The sequence below is a fragment of the Balaenoptera musculus genome, chromosome 1 (assembly GCF_009873245.2).
Source record: "Balaenoptera musculus isolate JJ_BM4_2016_0621 chromosome 1, mBalMus1.pri.v3, whole genome shotgun sequence".
NCBI lineage: Eukaryota > Metazoa > Chordata > Mammalia > Artiodactyla > Balaenopteridae > Balaenoptera > Balaenoptera musculus.
The window spans coordinates 44894274-44909375 of record NC_045785.1 but is presented as its reverse complement, the minus strand read 5'-3'; the positions used below and the strand labels follow the sequence as shown (position 1 = coordinate 44909375).

The window sequence follows — 15102 nt, the reverse complement described above, 5'->3', positions numbered from 1 at the left end:
CAGCTCACAGCTGGATGTCTCTTGCACAGTGGGCCAGCTGGGGGTTGGGAGGCATGAGCAGTGGCTCCCAACCGCCGAGAAGCCCCAGAGCGAGCCTGTGAGCCTCAGTCCTGCCTCTGGCGGGGTGGCCGTGATACTGGTTAGACCAGGGAAGAGAGGTGTCCTGCAGACTGAGGCACTTGGTCACTGGAAAGGTCTGCCCTGTCTCTTCCCAGCTTCTCGTCCTTCCGTAGGTTGGATTTCATTTGTTTTGTTGTTGTTGTTGTTGTTTGTGTACTTGGTTCCTAACGGCAATTGACCTTCCTTCATTAGCTCGAGTTTGAAAGCTGGGCTGTCATCTTTCCGTCCATCCACCATTATCAGTGAGTCCAGGCACTGGGTTCAGTCAGTGGCAGCAGCGAGCAATGTGGAGCCACGTGACCCTCTTCAGTGTGTGGCCCTAAGTTGCCATCACAGGGCCTCCCAGGGGATCTGTGGCGGGTGGGAGAGTGGTGACAATGCTGAGGCAAGTCAGCCTGGCCTGTTTAATCCCACTGGGGCCCAGGTGTCAGATCCAACCCAATTTAGAGCCATTGGATATCCCCGAAGGTAACTTAGGAACCATCTTGCACCCTCCAAGCAGCCCTGGTGAACATGCAGTCACCCGACTCTGTTCCTGAGCACCTGGGAATGGGTCACTCGTGTCCTCTCCAGTAGGGCTCCCCCTGACTGAGCACAGCCCTCTGTGGCTCCCCACACCCTCACTACGACCTCCACAGGCCCCTGCTACCCCAGAGCTACACACACCAGCTGTTTGGCCCAGCCCTGCCCCTGCCCCCTCCCAAGGGGCCCAGAGCCTCACGGGACATTCCTGGTGGGAACTGAGCCCCAGGTGCACACGGGGCAGGTTGCTCCCACCCAACCATGACCTCAGAAGGGAACTTCGCACGTGTACATTTGTCATGATTCGCACTGACGCGACAGGAGGTTTTCTTTCAGGTGATGGGTGGAATGTCTTGGATCTCCTTTCTCCCCGGGGCAGCCCCAGGGTGCTGCGGGTTATACAGGGCTTAATTCATGCAGTCGCCACCTGTGCCCTCGCCAATCCTGGGCAGGCGGCCCCGGGTAATTAAGCCCAAGGAAGGCAGGTGACTGGTTTAAGGTCACACAGTAACCTGTGACAGAGCCGGGGCTGGAATCAGGTCTTCAGACCCTAATGTTTTTCACATCATGGACCCATCCTCTGTTGTTTCTTCTTGGAATTCGGAAGAGGAGCCGAAAAGAGGACTGAGCACCTGTCCTGTGCCCAGTACCAAGGCCACACCCTGATGTCCATAATAGGCTCCTGAGGCCAGGAGTGTCACCCCCTTTGCAGGGAGCACACTGAGGTTCGCAGGGGCCAGGAAGAGGAGGAATTGGACCTGAGACCCAGGCTGTGGGCGCAGGCTTATTTGGGGGAGGGTTGAGGCTGGAGAGAACCCTTTCATTCATTACGGTCCCTCCCCTCCTCCTCCTGGAGCAGCGCTCACCTGCCTTACCCCCAGCTCTAAGGATCAGATGTTGACGCACCTGGAAAGGTGTCTACTCAGCAAATGGGCCAGGTGCTTCTGCTTCTCAGTTGGCTGTGGAGATGGAATGGGCTGCCGTGTGGCTTTCCCGCCTGTGCCTGCCTCCCCTCTTGGGGGTGAGCTCTAGAGGCCGGGCAGCATCTGGCAAGGCCCAGGGGGTGTGCGGCGTCCGCAGAGAGGACGAGCAGTGGGAGACAGGCCGTCCTGGCCTCAGTGCATCAGGGTGGTGTCCGGGCGTGCAGGGCAGGGTGGGAACAGGGGCGATTAGGGAAGGCCTGGCACAGGAGGAGGGAAGGGCTGAGGCTTGAGCCAAGCCCAGAAGGGCAGGGAGGACTGGACAGGCGGAAGACACTGCATGGGCAAAGGCCTGCGGCTGGAGCTTAGGAAGGGGGAGTGGGCACTGGGCTAGAGGTCAGGGGGACCAAAGGGTGGCCTGTGGCCCTGTCTTGGAGTTCTCTACGGCCACATGTTCCCTCCCCAAAGCCAAGCCAGTCCAGCTGCCATGGGAAAATCAGGAGGTACAGCGGGCTCAGCTGGCTCTTCCCACCTGCAGCCTCCTCTCCTGGGCGGCCTGGAGCCATGGAGAGGCGTGTGGGAGCGTGACTGTCCATGGGTCTGGCTGTGTTGGGTGTGGAGATGTTGGTGTGAGGACATGTCTTTATCCACTGGCCTCTTGGAGGAAGCCTTTGCTGGATTTTGTCACTGGGTGTCTCTCCCTGTGCACACACAGACCACCATGAGGCCATCTGTGTTCTGATATGTGAGCCAGTTTCTGCTGTGCTGTACGTGGGGCTGTGTGTCAGTGCATCTAGAGTCTGCGGAGTTTGTATGTTTGTGCCTGTGGTGGGGTCTGGGCTTGGGTGTCCTTGGGTATATGTATGAGTGTGTGTGTGTGTGTGTGTGTGCTGGCCTGTGTGTGTGGCATGAGTCATGACCGTGTGTGTGTGTGTGTGTGTGTGTGCGCACACGCACGCGCACTGTGTGTTGGTGTCCTGGGGTTCTGTGTCTTTGATGTGTGGCTTGGTTGGCAGAAGAGGTGTCAGAGTGTGTGTGTGTCTGCATTTCTGGGTCTGCAGCTGGTGGCTTGCTATGTGTGTGTGGGTGTGTCAGCCATTCTGCGCAGTCTGACTTCTGCTGGGCCCTGGCCCCTAGCCGAGCCTCTCTCCACACCTCAAGCCATGTGCCAGCACAGGGAGCCCCCTGGATCCCACCTGTCTACTGGTGAACAGACTCAACCTCCCCGTGCACCTCCTACTCTGGGGGGCTCTGCATACGCTGGAAAGGTGGCCTAGCCCTCTTGGCTCTCTCTGGCTGGGCACAGGAACCTGTTTCTTGCCCAGACAGGGACTTTCTGCTGGAAAAGGGCCCAGCCCAGAGCCTCCAGCGCAGTCCTGGTGAGGAAGAGTTGGGGAATCTCCAGCCTGCACCTCGCTAGCTTGAGAAATCTCCTCCCAAGGGCAGGCCCAGTCTGACCGGCTCTGGGAAGGAGGCCTGTGGCCCCCTAGCCCAGTCTCTCTCTGCCTTTTGTGTGCCTCCAGCTTCTCTAGGTGGTCGTGAAGGCCTAGAGAGCTGAGAGGCGCTCGCCTTGGATCTCATGGCGCCCCTCGGTCCTGGCTGCCTAGGACAAGAGTGGGCCTAGGCACAGAAGGGCACTGGAGGCAAACCCAGGCTCCATCCCTCATGAGCTCGGGGTCTCTCTCACATAAACTCCCTGGGCCTCAGTTTCTGCCTCTGTAACAAGGGGACCTGTCATGCTGGTTAATGGGACTAAGGAGACGTGTTTAGGGAGAGTTTGGCCCAGTCCCCCACCTAGTAAATGTGATAGCTGCTGTTACAGTCATGGTCTCCCTCCTGCCCCCATCTGCCCGTTCATTCATTCACTCAGACGGCACTAGGTACCCGAGGCTGGACCAGACCCTCACAGCCTTCACAGGGCACAGTCCAGGCCAGTGCCATCCAGCCTCACCTCCCAGGACTCTCCACATGTGTCCCTCCCCTTATTGCCTCCACCTACCTCCGAGGACCCTCGAAGCACAAGGCCTTGAGAAGACCCTCGTGGAAAACCCATGAGGTTCAGAGGACAGTAAGTGCAGGGGTGCAGGGCGCACCCTGCACCTCCCGGGGTGCAGGGTGAGGCATGGACCTCAGCTCCCGGCTGGCTGGCCTTTCAAGCTGGCCAAACACAGAATTATTTGACATCTTGGAGAAGGATCTGGCACCGTGCAGCTCTCCCATCCAAATCACTGTTGTAAAGTAGGTTAAAAGTTTGTACGAAAATGAAAAGTTGATCCCCGAATGGCCTGCCAGACTGTTGAAACCCAATATATTTTACCCTTAAACCAGAAATGTGTTTGTTTAGAAGCAAGTCACTGGCAAAGGCCAAAACTGGAGGCATTTCCTCCCCTGCCCCCACCCGTGTGCCCTGTTCCCCCAAACCTCCTCCTTGCCCTTTGTGTCCAGATCCTTAGCCAGAGCATGAGAAAAGGGCCTCCCTCCTCCTTGGCCCATGTCAGCCACAGGGAGGAAACTTGACATTCCTCAGGGACCGCTGTGTGCCAGGTCCCGTGCTGGGCATGTCCTTTTATTTACTTCTAGCAGCCGTTTGTGGTGGCCCCATTTTAGAGAGGAGAAAAATGAGGGCAGAGGTGGGACATGACTTGCCCAAGCTCGTGGCGGTCGGTGGCGAGGCCCTGGCACAAACTTCTGTCTGCGAGACCTCGCGGCCTTCGGCCTGTGGCACAATGTCCCACACCTCACATGTGACACAGGGCCCTTGATCATCCCCCAGGGCCCAGAGGGAGAGAACAGGCATGTCCGGCACCAGCTGGCTCCGTGCCGGGGCTGCCCTGAATGAACTCGCTCTGCCCTTTCACAGGTGCGAGAAAGGCTCAGAGACGGCAGCTTGCTGAGTGGCGTGAGCCCCAGCCCTGCAGATGCTGATGCCAGACCCAGTGCCCTCTCCTTCCCCCAGCCAGAGTTTGAAGGGTCCTTGGGCTTGGTCTGGAAGGGAAGAGGGAGTCCCCTCCCCAGCTCCCGGGACGGCTCCTCTCAGTCTTTCATCTCCTGCCCTTGGTTCTGTGAGCTGCATGCAGCGGTAATGGATTGCAGTGGACTTTTTTCAATTAGGTTCTGATTTTCCCCTGCCTGTTACTATAAAACTCCAGATGGTCTAGGGCTTCATGGTTCCCGGGGTATTTTCCCCCGTTATTTGAATCTTCTTTTGTAACACGCCCCACATGTGGGAACTGGGCCTTTCAAGACTCTGTGCCTCAGCCGGGCTCGCCCTTCTCTGCTGTGTCGCCTCGGCTTTCCTCTTTGTGTGGTGGCCTCTCCTCTTGGAGGCACCGGGAGGAAGGAGGGTGTCCCCTTTGCCCAGCATCAGCTCTGCATCCAGGGCTGGGCCTGATTTTGCCTGGGAAGGAACCCAGGATGTGAGCCCAGTTGGAAATCACGGTCATAGTTCCCGAGTACCAGTCTGTTTTTGGTGCTTTCTGTAGGGGTCCCTGAGGCGGTAGCCAGAGCAGTTAGGGACACATATATACAGCCTTGCACATCAGCCAGACCTCAGATCCAGTCCCAGCTCTGCCACTTACTGGCTGTGTGACATCACTGAGGGCCAGTGATGTCACTTTTCTGAGCCTCAGTTTCCTCATCTGCAGAGTGGCGCTAGAAAGGAGCCTCACCAGAAGAGCATGTTGTCACAATTAAACAAAGTACCACGCAAAACACACATGGCTCCCGACTCCTGATAGGTGACTGAGAGGGTGTCACCCAGTCACTAAGGTCATTCTGAATTCACCCCAGTTTCATCTTAGTACATATTTTAATGTTTATGCCTTCTAAGTAAATAAGAAAAACCTAGCACTCACTCTTACATTTTTCTAGACTGTTAGATATCTCTTCTCTTCCTTCTCCCCTCTTCATGTACGCCTTACCCACAGTAGTGACCCTCTCTGTTGCCCATGGCATGTGAGCCTGGGCTTCTGGCCGGATAAATCTGTTGTGTTTGGTTATGTGAACTGATGTGTTGCAAATTCATCCCGAATAAGAGGTGCCTGGGTAATCCTCTGGATGCACACAGATGGCATCAGGGCTCTGGCCACAGGATGCTGCATATACCCTGTGGTTCACAGAGAGCACCCACCCACCATGTGCCCAGGTGTGCCCAAGTGGATGCCCCCATTTACAGATAAGGCACCTGAGCTCTGACAAGTGAAATGAACTTGCCCAGGTCATCCAGTTCGGAAGAATGGATTTGAACCCAGGCCAATTTGATGCTGAAACGCAGTGGTGGGGGGGGTGGAGAGGGCAGACATCCCCAAGCCATTACCAGGGCCAGGTCGCACCAGCCAGAATGCTGGAGTGAGGGTTTGTACTTGCCGAGGCACTGGGGAGCCATGCAGGGTGTGAGCGGGGGTGGGAGCGGGGGTGGCGGGGAAAGGGGGCTCAGACACACCTATAGGCTTCTGTCTTTGTTCTAGATACTGGATATCATGTGGGAATGAATTGGGAGGGGAGGGTGGAGGCAGAATGGCTGGTACAGTCACCTTGGTAAGCAGTGCTGGGGTGTGGACCAGAGTAGTGGGCGGATGTGAAAGATGTTTAAGAGGTTTCATTTCCCTGGCTTAGCAGATGGTTGGATGCAGGGGCCAGGGAGGAAGGAACAGGTTTCTGGCTCAAGCGTCCAGGTGGAAGGTGGGAGGTCAGTGGCCGGGGAGTCCAACCAGCAGAAGTGGCACCAGAGTTCCCCAAGTGAATAGCCCTGTGCTGCACCGTTGGCTGGGCCATGTGAATGGTTGCACAGGGCAGTTTCTGTGGACAAACAGAGTGGAGGGCATAGGCAGAATTGGAGGGGTGGTGTATATTCTGGAAACAGCTAAGAATCTGCTGAGCCAGAATGAAGGGGAGGAAGGGAAGGAGATCTAGAAGTAGAAATGGGAGTTTCTGAGGGTCCCTTCATTCAAACCCATGGGGTGGTGATTCATTCTGGAGCAGGTGAGTTTGGGGATGTTTTGATCCCAGGACTCCACACTTGGGGCACACGAGTGACTTTCAGAGCTGTAGGGTTTGTCTGACATTGCTACCTTGTGTTGAAGATGGATGGGTCACTTCTTTCTAGAAGAGACGGCAGTTCTGACTGCAGCCGAGCCCAGGCTCGGTGCCCTCTGGCACAGTGGGGGCAATTACACCTCCTTGCCCCCTTGCAATGGGAGCAGGGCTGTTCCAGGAGGTGTGCTCTGCAGGCTATACACCTGGACATGGACAACAGAGAGGAGGGGCCTGTGCAGGGCAAAATCTGCCCTAGAACCTCCGGAGACTGGAGTGTTGGGGGAGGAATGTCAGGAAGGCCCCACCCTAGCGTGTACCCCGTGGGGTGCAGACCCTGCGGAAGCATCATTACACCCTTGGGTCACCATAGCATTGCCTTAAGGCCCATCCTCCACCCCCCTCAAGCAAACTGAGACCCAAAGCCTGGATGTGCCCGTCGACTCCATTTCTGTTCCAATAAGACCCATGTTTCCATTCTGGCAGCGTCTGTACCCCCATGACACAGCAGCGGTGGGGCACCTCTCCCTGCTGCCCCCCCCAGACCCCACACAGTCAGTGCGTGGGGCCCCTTCAAGCCACTCCCTTCCCAAAAGGCAGCCTCACTCTCTTTGGAGGTGCCCAAAGGGTACTCCACGGGCTTGGCATGGAAAGAGTTTTAGGGCCACACCAATCAATGGCAAACACGTCAACCAGGGCCTCCTGTTCTTTACTTCTGGGGTCAGTAAAACCTGCCCCACAGGAGTGTCCTCCCTCAGGGCAAGACACCACCACCACCACCATGATAACAGTGACAACATTGATGTCTTGCGTGACATGCAGATATGCACATTGCCCCACTGCCACAACTCTGTGAGCTGCTTCCTCGCATCTTCATTTTACAGAGAAAGAAACTGAGCCACAGAGAGGGCACTGACTTGCCAAGATTACAGAGCCGTCTGCTTTCCAAGTTTGAACCCTTCACCCCAGGCTCTGACACACCAGACCGTGGAGGGCATTGAATGCCAGCCTGAGGGGGTTGACCGGATGTCAGAAGGCACAACGAGCCCTGGAGGGTCCTGAGCAGGGGTGACCTGGTTAGATTTACAATTTAAAAATAGACTCATAAAGCATTAGAGCTGGAGGGGTCTTGGGGGCTGTCTGATGAAGCTGCCAGCTGTAAGGCAGCAGAGAAGGACTCATGAGAAACTCAGGTGCCCCAGATCTAGGCTTCCAGACCAGGCCCTTCCACCACTGTGTGAGCCCTGCCAGGTCCTGGCTCCCCAGGGTACAGATGGGGGGCTTGGTGGGGGAGCAGACCTGTCCAGGGCACCTGTTCCTTGGAGGTGGAGCCAGGACAGCACTGGGATAACTCCCCATCACAGGAGGTGCTGGGGCACCTGCCCCTCCAGACTGTTGCCCAGTCCCCAGCCTGCTCCAGGCCCCAGGAGCAGGCTGACACCCCTTTGATATGCCTGAGCCCACGGGCTGGAGAGCCCAGGGTGTGTTGAGAAGGTTAGTCTGGATGTCAGGCTGGAGGAGGAAGATGGGGAGTGAGGTGAGGGGTTAAGGAGTGAGAAGTAGAAACAGGACTTTGGGGGGACTTGAGAGCCCACCATGCCCAGCGGGACATCACACACACACACATACACACGCACCCTTCCAACTCTGCAGAGGGCCAGCAGGCCCGGGAGTTGCCACCCCAGGCAGAATGCCACTCCACTACTTACCTGCTCTGTGATCCTAAATAATAGCTACAATGACGGTATTGAGCAAGAACCTGGTTCCAAGATAAGCACTTACTGTGTAGTCCTCACAGCCACCCTCTGAGGTTGGTAGAACTCACCCAGTTTTACGATGAGGAAACAGGCTCAAAGAACTGAAGGGACTCACTTCGGGTCACTCACAAGTGGAGCAGACAAGACACAAGCCGTGGTCGTCCCACACCAGGGTCCATGTCTGTAACTGTTGTGCTGATTCCCCCGAGGCTTGGCTCCTGACAGTGGGAGAGATATTTGCCCCGAGGGCTATGGAGAGGATACTCGATCACACTAGGGACATTACCAGGCCTAGCAGAGTGAGCGCACAGGTGCTGAACCCACGAGCATTCCGTCCTCTTCTCTCTGCCTCTGTTAGCCCATCTCTGGGGTTGTTAAAGGGGGAGGGTCGCGGGGACCTTGGCAAGCAGCTGCAGGCAGAGCCCATCTCCCCTCAAGGCCCTGGCATGCCTGGGATGCTGGCTCTGATGGGGGCGTTGCTCTGCCAGGTGTCCCTGCAACATCCTCGTCCCAGACCTGTCCTGATGGGGCAGTTGCTACCCCACCTGCTGCTACCTCTGGTTCTACCTTGAGGGATGGGTCTCCCATCATGGTGCCCTGGCCAGCCTGGGACTCAGCTCTGGGAAGTTCCAATGGGGTAGGTGTGGGCAGGATGAGCTGGGCATACCTAGGCATGGCATGGGCACAGCGCACACGCGCAGGTGTGGGGTACCTTGATGAACACGAGGGAGGCGTGTGCACCCCTAGGCTCCAGAACCCCTATTCTTACCCACCATTGGATCACATTTCTAACTCACCCTTTGCCCCATAAGTGAGATGCTAGCCCTGCCCGCAGGGAACTCCCAAACCCTTAGCCTGGAGGCATGGAGAAAGGGCAAAGGGTGTGCAGTGAAAACCTCAACACAGCTCAGGGTGTGACCGAGGAGGAGCAGGAGGTTGGCAGAGGCTTCTCCAAGGAGGTGGTGCTTGGGCACCATGAGTAGATGTCTGCTAAGTGAGTGAAGGAAGGCAAGGCGTTCCATTCCAAGGGAACAGCTCCAGCAGGCCTGGGGGCATTCAAGTTCCCGACACGTTCGGGGTCTGATCACTCCTGTGTGGCTACAGCATAACGTGTGGGGTGTATGCAGATGGGAGAGGCGTCCAGCCGTGTTGGAAGACCGCGAACACCAAGCTGCAGATCGTGAAAAGTGTATGAATTGAATTGTCAGCGAATTGGAAGGGAAGGTGTCCCAGGAGGGGCACAGCCCGAACAAAGGCATGGGGGTGGGGGCAACGGTGCTGAGACAGACGGCTGGCCAGATAGGCGCACAGACCGGGTAGGGAGACGATATATGGATCTCCAGAGTCGGGCGGACCCTGCAAAGTCAGGAGCGGCACGCGGCCCGTGAGGGGTTATTGCCCCTCCGCCCCAGATGTCCACCTTCCCGGCTCGGGCCAGAGAGGAACAGAGGGACCGGCTGGGAGCCCAGAGGCAGCCTGCTCCTCAGCCGCTGCCCCACCTCACTGTGGGCGAACCTGGCACCGGCCTTGCAGGAGAGCAAGGGGGGCGTGGCTTGTGGCCTGTTTACTCCCCACACAGGATTTCCTTCTGGTTTCGATGCACGGAAGAGGCATAACATCTGGAAATAGGAAGCGGAACAGCTTCTAAAACCCAGCTGCGGGAAGCTTGCCTGGGACCAGCCCCAGCAGAGCACGGCCCGCAGTTGTGGCCGGGTCTTCAAGGGAGAGGCTCCAGGAGAGCCCGCCCCAGACCGTTGTCTCTGGGTCCTTGTTCTGACGTCTGCCCTGGCCTGAGGGATGGAACCAATGGCTCATGAGAGGAAACCCGGCCTCCCCGATCTCTTCTTCCTCAAGGGTCACCTCCCCCTGCCCCCCTGCCCTGGGAAGGCAGCGGGCACAGAGTAGCCACCTGGGCTTTGGCCCAGATGTGGCCTGCATCTTGTCCCAACACTGTGATCACCCCTGGAAGCCTCTGTCTCTGAGGTGGGGACATTGAGGCCGCACACTTCACGGTTGTGCGGTTAAACACCCGGCACCACGCCTGGACGGATGGAGCAGGGGTGGGCCGGTGTAGCTCCTCCTCCCGCCCACAGCGAGCACCGTGGGAATGGCGGCCAGACAGTGGGGAGAAGGAGCCAGTCACACCAGGACTAGGGCGTGCTCCGGCGGGCAGTGTTTGAAGGATTTTGAAGGCTGAAGGGGGTTGGATGCACTGTTACGAGATAGGACATTCTTTGCTGAGTACCTTTCTAGAACAAAGGCTTGAAATTGCCTGGAGGACCCCTGCTGTTTCAAGCTTCTGGTGGGGAGTCAAGAGGGGCTGGAACGTGTGTCGGGCTGAGTGTTTGAATGCCAGGCCTGCAGGACTTAAGGCGGAAGCAACAGGGTCCCTTTCCTACACCAGAGGCTCCTGGGGTAGCTGTGTAGAGAGTAAGGAGGGAGGAGTTTGAAGTTAGAGGATTCTGGGGAGAGAGATGGGAGCTGGGCAGAGGCTGCTGGGATCGGCACTGTATTTGTTGCTCTCTGCTCATCCCCACCCTGACCAGGGGCATCACATGTCTGTGCTGTACCTACTGAATGCCCACTGCCTGGCATGGGGCCTAGTGCATACTTGGTGGATGTTAAACAGATAAATGGCCAAATGGTAAATCAGAGACACTGAGTTTACAAATGTGGTCATTGTTCTGACAGCAGTCAGCATTGATGCTGTGTTCCAGGTGGGCAAAGCCCTCTGACAGTCAGTGTCCTACCCCTTGGGACCTTCATATCAGCCCGGAGTGGTGGCCACACGGTCTTAAGTTTGTAGGCAAGGAAATAAGGCACAGGGAGGTCAAGGGCACTGCCCAAAGCCTCACTGGGGCAGAGCCCGACTCACATCCAGGCCTTGGGTTCCAAATCCAGGGCTGTCTGCAATAGATGTGTACCTACATCCTGTCCATTCAGGGCAGTGCTGCCATTAGAGCAGCACGTTATTTCCAGATGCCGATGGAGGGCAAACCTGTCCAGATCCAGTGTTGGAAAGACCACTTTTTTCTCAAGCCCTAGTGGCCATTTGTAAGTCAGGGGTGTATTTTTTTCTGGACCCACCAGGGCTTCCCAGATAGAGTTTGGGTCCTGAGCACTTCATGGGGAGCTGAACTGGGGCAGCTGGAGGCCTCTGGCAGGGTCAGGGGGTTGGGGGGCAGAGGATGCTGGGGCCCACTTCCAGGCTGGGCGGTGGGCCTCCCGGGGGCTGCAGAGCACCCCTCACCAGCCTTTCCTGCAGTTTGAGGGCTGCAGCAAGGCCTTCTCGAGGCTGGAGAACCTCAAGATCCACCTGCGGAGCCACACGGGCGAGAAGCCATACCTGTGCCAGCACCCGGGCTGTCAGAAGGCCTTCAGCAACTCCAGCGACCGCGCCAAGCACCAGCGCACCCACCTCGACACGGTAGGCCCGAGGGCAGAGGCCGAGGGTGGGGTTGGAGGACGCGCACTCTGCCCCCACTTGCCTATGCAGGGCAGCAGGCGGCTCCAGGCAGAAACCCTGCCTTCATCCTTGAGCCCTGTTGACATTTTGAGCAGGACGATTCTTTGCGGGGAGAGGGAAGTACTGTCATTATAGGATGTTTAGCAGTATCCCTGGCCTCTATCCATTAGACAGGAGTGATCTCCCACTTCCCAGTTATGACAACTAAAAATGTCCTTCAACGTTGCCAAAAATCCCGGGGAGGAGGAATTAAACTCTCCCCTAGTTGAGAACCACTGCTTTAGCCCAGGGGTACCGGCCCAGGCACTAGTGTGGGCCGCACTGAGAGGGTGGGCTCACATCCTGCATCCTATCCCCAGGCCTGTCAGTCACCCCCAGAGCAGGTCCTCCCTGCTCTTCCCACCCACCCCCTCCATGGAGACAGGCCAGAGGCTCTCCAGGGCCATTCTGTATCTCCCGGGCACGGTGGGTGAGGAGTTGAGGTGAGCAGGGCCTAAGACTCCAGGCCCCTGGAATAGTGGCCTGGGCCCCAGATGCCCGTGTGTCCACCTCCTTTCCCTTGTCTGTGCCAGTGTGATAACGCGCAGCTCCACCATGACATCGGTCCAAGCATTCTCTCCTGTGCATACAGACCTCAGCGGTTAGCAGAGCACTTCCTAGGACATCGTCTCCCACGATCTCACAGTGACCCTGCCAGTCAGGGGGTCACTAGCCCATTTGACAGATGAGGGAAGCGGGGCTCTGGGCATTTCACTACTCAGCTGGAAGGTGGCAGAGCTGACTCAGAACTGGGCCTCACCCCAGTCTCATAGGGCCTATGTGATGGGATGCACCCAGCCTGGGAGACCCCCAGCCCCCATGTGCAGCAGGAGACGGGTCCGTAGCCAGATTCCACGTCTGGGCCACTGGCCTGTGTCTCTGCATTTTGTGCAAATGTTTGGGGAACTCTGCTGGTCGGGGACTGGGAGACCTGAGTGGCCGTCCAGCCCAGCCTGTCCAGTATACAGACATACAGATGAGGAAACAGAGGCCCAGGAGGGTGACTGACCCCTCCAGGGTAAGTTGGAAGCCACATAACAATAGAGGTCAGAGCTAGAGGCCCTCTGGGGTTTTATAGCTGGGAAAACCAAGACCCAAAAAAGATGGGGGAAGTGGGTAGCAGAAAATAGCAGGGAAGTCAGGTTTTGGGGCCAGGCCAGGCCCTGGGCAGAATATTCTACACATCTCCCCTCTCCCCTAATATCACACACACTGTCCCCCAGTTTAATCCTAGTGACAAACCACAAGGTGTAGGGGCCTATCCCCATCCTGTAAACAAAGAAACAAAGTCAGAGATGAAGTCATTGACTGTCACACAGCTGGTAAGTGGCAGAGCTGGGATGCCACCCAGTCTGCCTGACCCCAAGTCCGGTGCCCCTTGCTGGAAAAGGGGAGAAGAGCCGAGGGGAGAGGGTGGGAAGGGAGAGCCCTCCCCACCAACCTGAGCCCGACCGCTGTCCCCACCCCTCCCCTCTCAGGCTCACTGTCACGGGGGTTGGGGACATGAAGTGAGGAGGTATGCTAACAAATCCCTCTGCCTTCGTTACCTCCTCACATGCCCAGCCCTTGGGGCCCTTGGCACCTGTCCCGGCCCTGAGAGGCATGGCTTGTGCCCCAGCACCCTGGTTACATCTCCCAGAGGCCACAAGGCAGCCTCAACAGCACAAGGCCTCTCTGTACCCTCCTCCCCCCGGGCGACGTCCCTCCAGCATCTCGGGGTCACCTACCCTGACTCACCCCCTTCCTCCCTTCCCCTTACTGCACTTCCTGGACCCAGCCCCAAAGCAACACGCCTCTGGCCCCAACTTGGTGTGTGAACAGAGCTCCGAGGGCTGGGTTGGGTCAGGCCCAGAATGAGCCCGCAGGGTTGTCTCAGGCCTGCATCTCCCCAGAAGGTCCTGGTCAAGCCCGGGAGGTGCAGCCACCAAGCGCAGCCCCCACGTTCTCCAGCCCCATGGAGACATGCAGGCGGACCCCCCCGTGGCTAGTTTGCTTTCCCAGCACCCAAGGCTCAGGCCCATTGGGTCAGCCCCATGTAGGCTGGGCCTTGTTTTCCAGAGAGGACCCAGTCGTGTCCCCAGCTCCCCTCTGACACCAGAGAACATGGGATTCTCTCCATGGGCAGGAAAGCAGTGGGACAGACTGGAGAGAACCAGCCTGGGTTCTAACCCTGGCCCTCCACCTGGTCCCGGAGGTCCGAGGACTGCCACCCATCCTCTCTGGCCTCAGTTTCCTCAAACACCTACCTCACATGAGAGGGGTAGGGGATCAACTGAGGTGACAGATGTGGAGCCCAGACACAGGATCTGCACAGCAAACTTGAGTCCCTCCTTTCCTGACCTATGACTCACTGACTGAATGCTGACTAAATCCTGCCATGTCCCAGGCACTCCATGTAGGGTTCATGTCCCGACCGCCACAGACCATCCTGCCCTGGCCTCCATTTCCTTATAGGGAAGAAGCGGGTGATAATCTCTCCTTTGCCCACTTCCCTGGACCCTTCAGGGCTGCAGAAGGGAGGGGGCACCCTAGCAGAGTGTCATGGGCACTCCACTCACTGTGAGGTCTTGGGCAAAGCATCAGCCTCGATATCCTCATCGGCAGAGCGGGGATGCTTCTCCCGGGGTGGGTGTGAGACTGAAAGGAGATGTGGGTGGCCAGCCCCGCCCGCAGGGCCTGCACTCTGGGGACTCAGTAGGTGAGGGCGCTGTGAGGTGCTCCATGCTCACAGCACGGCCGTGAGCGTCCTGCTGTTAACGAGGCTTCGGAGCTGGTGTGGGGACTCCAGGCCCGGGCCTTGGCTTCTGCTTGGGACAGCCACAGGGTTTCCTGAGGGCTCATGAGGGAGCTGGGCCAGAGGAATGTTCTACACACGTCAGGCCCTGGAAAAACAAACACAGAGATGGGCCTTGTGCCCTCTTTCCAGGCGAGGGTGCCTGCACACACGGAGCTCTGTTTGTTTGCTTTTTGACAAAAGCGTGTGGATTTGTATCAGTGTCCCCAGGGGACCGGGCCTGGGGCAGGGCAGGGTAGGGCCCATGAGAGAAAGTGTGTGTCTATGTGTGTGTGTGCGTGTGTGTGTGTGCACACGCACGCACGCGCGCATATGTTGGGGTAGGGAGCAGGCCTGTGTGAGAGGGACCCTGTAGCGTGTTGGTCTGTGTCTGTGTCTCCGTGTGGTTGTGTGGGGACAGGTCTGAGTTCTGCCTTCCACCCTCCCGCCCATACCTTCCTTTCAGCAAGGCAA

General features: G+C 57.6%; 1 protein-coding gene across 1 annotated transcript in view; it reads left to right on the top strand.

The window, feature by feature from the left end:
* The window catches only part of GLIS1 (GLIS family zinc finger 1), a 227446-nt gene that overhangs the window by 192541 nt on the left and 19803 nt on the right, over nucleotides 1-15102 (top strand). The window contains exon 6 of the mRNA XM_036867614.1: nucleotides 11616-11777. Within this exon, the coding sequence (XP_036723509.1) occupies nucleotides 11616-11777 (162 nt within the window). The remainder of the gene's footprint in view (nucleotides 1-11615; nucleotides 11778-15102) is intronic.